The sequence below is a fragment of the Gavialis gangeticus genome, unplaced genomic scaffold (genome assembly GCF_001723915.1).
Source record: "Gavialis gangeticus isolate Ggan-Ray unplaced genomic scaffold, GavGan_comp1, whole genome shotgun sequence".
Lineage (NCBI taxonomy): Eukaryota > Metazoa > Chordata > Crocodylia > Gavialidae > Gavialis > Gavialis gangeticus.
In genome coordinates this window covers 1,097,371-1,101,918 of record NW_017729029.1, presented here as the reverse complement: position 1 = coordinate 1,101,918, position 4,548 = coordinate 1,097,371, and the positions used below count along the sequence as shown (strand labels likewise).

The 4,548-nt window shown below is 48.4% G+C and overlaps 1 protein-coding gene across 2 annotated transcripts in view; it reads right to left on the bottom strand.

Moving 5' to 3' along the window:
• The window catches only part of LOC109300455 (probable G-protein coupled receptor 83), a 15,001-nt gene extending 10,872 nt beyond the window's left edge, over positions 1–4,129 (bottom strand). For both annotated transcript variants that reach the window (XM_019521094.1, XM_019521093.1), the window contains exons 1-2: positions 2,799–4,129; positions 173–298 (exon numbers count right to left, since the gene is read on the bottom strand). In XM_019521094.1, coding sequence (XP_019376639.1) covers positions 173–298; positions 2,799–3,179 — 507 coding nt within the window. In that variant the 5' untranslated portion in view covers positions 3,180–4,129. The remainder of the gene's footprint in view (positions 1–172; positions 299–2,798) is intronic.
• Between the last annotated feature and the right edge of the window lie 419 nt (positions 4,130–4,548).

The window sequence follows — 4,548 nt, the reverse complement described above, 5'->3', positions numbered from 1 at the left end:
ATATATATATATATATATATAAAACTTCTACCAATGTCTTTGTGAGACTTTCCCAGTCTAGTATATAGGCTGAGATTCTTGCAAAATCACAGGATTCTAGATGCTGAAGTTTGAAGGAAAGCACCAAATGTTCTAGGAAATGCAGGGATGCTTTGAGTTCAGGATTACCTACCTGGTGTCGATCCAGTGCAATAGCTGCAAGGGTGAGCACAGACACGTGGACAGAGCAGTATTGAACAAACCGGCTTATATGGCACATCAGCTTTCCAAACACCCAGGTACTGCTCACAAAACGCACCTAGAGGATAGACAGCATTTAACCTCTTGGGGCATGTCAAGTGTGGATTACAGTAATGTGCATCAGGGAGGGCAAGAAGGAGAGGAAAGAAATAGTTCAACAGGAAAATCAATCTCATACAATTGGGTTTGAAAACCAAAATAACCTTTGAGGAAAGTACTGCTATGGACATGAAAAGGGCACCAAACTTTCCATAAGGAATTTACATACCTAAAAATTAAAAGGATGAACAGAAGAAAAGGTGACTGCTGACTTAATATTGAGAAAGCCATTTTGAAGGTGAGATTACTAGGCTGAGAAAGTCTCACAAGGGCATCGGTGGCAGTTTTACTATTTGGGATATTTAAAATTGGCTTCCAATGGCAGGGAGCCAGAAGGCAGGACAGAGTAGCACCTTGTAGACTAACTCATTCAGTGGAGCATTAGCTTTCATAGGCTACAGCTTACTCCATCAGATGCTAAAGGTAGAGAGGGGTTTGATTATGCATTGGAAGAGATTGCAGTAGATGGCACTGAGTAACTATTCCCTGTAATTGTATTACTTCTCTTTTTGCATCTGGGTTTATGTAGTGTATGAAAACAGTGGCAATCTAATCCCCTGGCAAATACATATAAACACAACAAATACAGCAAATGAAGCCCTGGGGAGTCTGCTGTTTGATATTCCACCCACTCCCCACAGCACAAAGGCAGCAAGTCCCCCTGAAACAAACCTGCTTAGGGATCTTAAGGAAGAAAGACAGCATGTCTAGTTTCCATAGGAAACTAGTGTCAGTCCACTTCTCAGGACAGAGTGTCTTCATTTCCTTCAGTCTTAAGTCATACATCAGACTAAGAGACCACTGTCTCCTCTTGGGTCCTGGGAGAAAGAGAGGTTTATCATCCACAGCTATAGCCACTCTTTAGGGGATATTTTAGATGCTGCCAAGCCCTGTGCTCCCTGGTTATTGTATGTATGAGTGTACAGGTGAAAAACAGAGAGAGAGAGAGAGAGAGAGAGAGAGGGAAGATAGATTGGTTGTGAAGCAGTGGGTACAAGACAAACTTAGTATGTATGCACAGGGAGAAGGTAGATTAGTGTGTTCCTTCCTTGAGCTGGGGAAGCAGAAATACTTGTATTTTGTTTCTTTGTCAATAGAGAAGGGGATAGAGAAAGCTAAGATGCAGTGCAGGTATTGCTTACATTGCCTTCAAAAACTTGTGCACACAGAGCCTTCTCTCAGAAATGCATATGTACAGTCTCACCCCCACACATGCAAACTGTCACACCTGCATTTTGTAACTGGCAGGAGTCCTAGTCCTGACACATTTCCAGATTATTTTTCCACGAGGGCTTGGGGCTTCGTGGTTTCCCCTCCTCCACGATCTCTGGCTCTGACCACCTCTGTACAGTGGATTCCTCCTCTTGGAATCACTTTGGGAAATGGTGATTTGATTCTGGTAACTGGCTGATTCCATTAAAAGGAGACCTGGCCCTGCTCATGCCTCTCACTCCCCCCTACAGCCTCCCCCCCAGCCCTGCTGGTGTCCCTTGCCCCCCACCCACAGCCCCCTGACCCCTCAGCTCTGCCAGAGGGAGCCCTAGCTGCCAGGGCTACAGGGCCAGGGGCCCAGGTCCACAGCCCCCTGCCCTCAGGAGAAGGCGGTAGCTGCTGCAGCGGAGTGGGGCCCAGCTCCCCACCTTCTGCTGCCTGCTGCAGGCTTGGGTGTGGGGGGTGAGGCTAGCTCCCCAACATGACACGCACTCCTGGAGGGGTGGGGGGGGCTGTACCCCCTGATATGTGCGTGAGCTGGGGATGGGGGCAGGCATGGGGAGTCAGGGCAGCAGAGGGGGGTTGTGCCCCTCAAAGCTACAGCTCCTGCAGTCCCATGCCACTCCCACTGGGGCCCCAGCCCTGCCCAACTCCCTCCCTCCCTTCCTACAGGGGTCAATTTCCCCCCACCCCCCACTTACCCGTGGGAGCTGCTCTCCAGGCTGCCTGTGGCAATGTGCATGTATAGTACACACACATGGTGCCCCTGGTTAACCCCCCTCCTCCTGCTCCCTCCCAACCCCCTGCCAGCCAGATCTCTGTCAGCCTGCAAAAAGTTTCTCACAAAACTGCAAAATCCCCAAGCTTCTCCAGTAAAATGATTCCAAAACCCCAAAATTGTGATTCTAATTTGGGCGATTTTTTCCATGTAATAATATACAAATGGTGTTGGTTTTCCCATATTAATTCAAATAAGCAGCGGATTCTAGTAACTAGCAGTTCTATAAAGTGGAATCCACTGTATAGCACTTTTTGGCTTTTCACTTTTGCACAAAAGTGCACATGTACTTCAAAGCCAGTGGCAGCCTTCAGCAAAGAGAGGTGGGAGGTGCAAGCAGTGGAGAGCAAGGTGCATAGTTAGTGTGTGTGTGTGTGTGTGTGTGTGTGTGTGTGTGTGAATATGAATAAGGGCATGCCAGAGAGGGTGTTGCCCATCCTTACTGTGGTGGGGGTGTGGCACTGCTTACCAGGGTAAAGGGTGTATTCAATATGGTGATCATGATGTCCGCAACAGCCAGGTTGACGATGAAGAGGCTGGTGGCCGAGTGCATCCTCTTGTTCTTGATCACCACGTGGCAGACCAGGATATTTCCAAAGAGTGAGATGCAGATGATCACCGAATAGGCCACAATGAGCAGTGCCTTGACTGTCCGGCTCTGGGACTCCCCTTCATACCTGGTGCTGCTGTCAAAATCCCCTATGTCATCCAGATCCAAATCACCGTGGAAAAATGAAGACTGGTTGGGAAAGCCATAGAAGGCAGAGAAGAAGTTAGTGCCATTGTGATCCTCTGACCTCCAGAAGGGCTTGGAGATGTACTGCAAGGGGAACCAGAAGTGTCTGCCCATGGCTTGGAAGCGGAGGTAAAGTTCTGATGAACAAACCCTCCGTTAAGACCTGTTTCTCTTGTTGCCTGGGGGAAGCTGAATCCGATGTGATTTTCCCTTTGTCCTCTCCTCCCTTGGACAGCTCAGTTCTGAGGTTGCAGGCAGGGAAAGGGGAACTCTCAGGTTTGCTTTTTCAAAATTCTTCTATCTACTGCCAACTCAGCGGATGCACTCTCTCTTCATCCTTTGCCAATTTAAGACCCGGGCTTTACCTCCAGGTGTGTGAGGCAGAGGAAGCAGCTGCCATTTTTTAAAAAAAGAAGCCCCTTTGTCCTGTGTGCAGGGTCTGACTCAAATGCCCAGCACACTGTTTCTGACTTTAGAAAGGGGTCTCATTTAATGTGTCCTTTTTGCGTTTCTTTCCACCTCTTCTCCCCGATGACTTGCTCTCTTGACATCCCACATAATCCTTTCATCTGTCAAATCTCTGTATCCCCACCTGCTCTCCTGGGCTTGTCAGATTCAGGTGACCCAGTGCCAGTCTTTTCACTCCTTTCTCTCCTTCCAAGCATCCCCAAGCTCCACACTGAAAGCGGCTTTGCTCTGTTAGTGAGTGGTCCCTGCTTTCCCTGCTATATCTGCAGCATGCCAGATGACTGCATATACAATAGCCAATAGTTTCTTCTCCTAGTCATTGCCGAGGTGTGTTACAGCTCCAGAAAGAACAGAGGGGAGGGTTTGACAATTGTAAATACTAGCAGAGTTACAAACAATGTGGAGAAATGATGCTTCTTTTATCATTTCCCTCTCTCCCTCTGTTCCCCCCACACCACCACGCACAGGAACTACATGGGGCAAAGTATCTTGACTCCAGCATCCTATCCATGCTTCCTTTGCAGAGTTCAGAATCAAAGAGCAGATCCAAAGCTTTCTGCTTGCAGAGAGCCTGCTGGTTAATGCCTGACATTGTCCCCGTCCCAGGCTCCCGAGGGACTGAGCAAAGTGTAAGAAGTGGAGTGGAATCCAGCGGAAGAGATGGCTTGAGGGCAGCTATTAGGAGGAGACAATATGATGGGAGGGCTGAGCTACACAGGGATAGGGGGTAAAATGGTAACAAACATTTCTTGAACCAGACTTGTGGGGCTGGGGACATTTGACAGAGGCAGCCTCTGTCCCCTGCACCAGAACCACAAAGGCTCCCTGATCCCACTGCTTTGGGGAAGAGCTGAGAAATGAGGCACACTGAGCTGAGGGCAGCAGGGTTTGGCTTGAGCAAAACTTTTTGCACTTGTTGAAGCATTTTTCCTTCCTGATTTAGGAACCTGCCCCCCCTCCCAAATCTCAAGAAATATTTGCAAATCAACAGAAAACCAATTGGTCTGGGTCAATC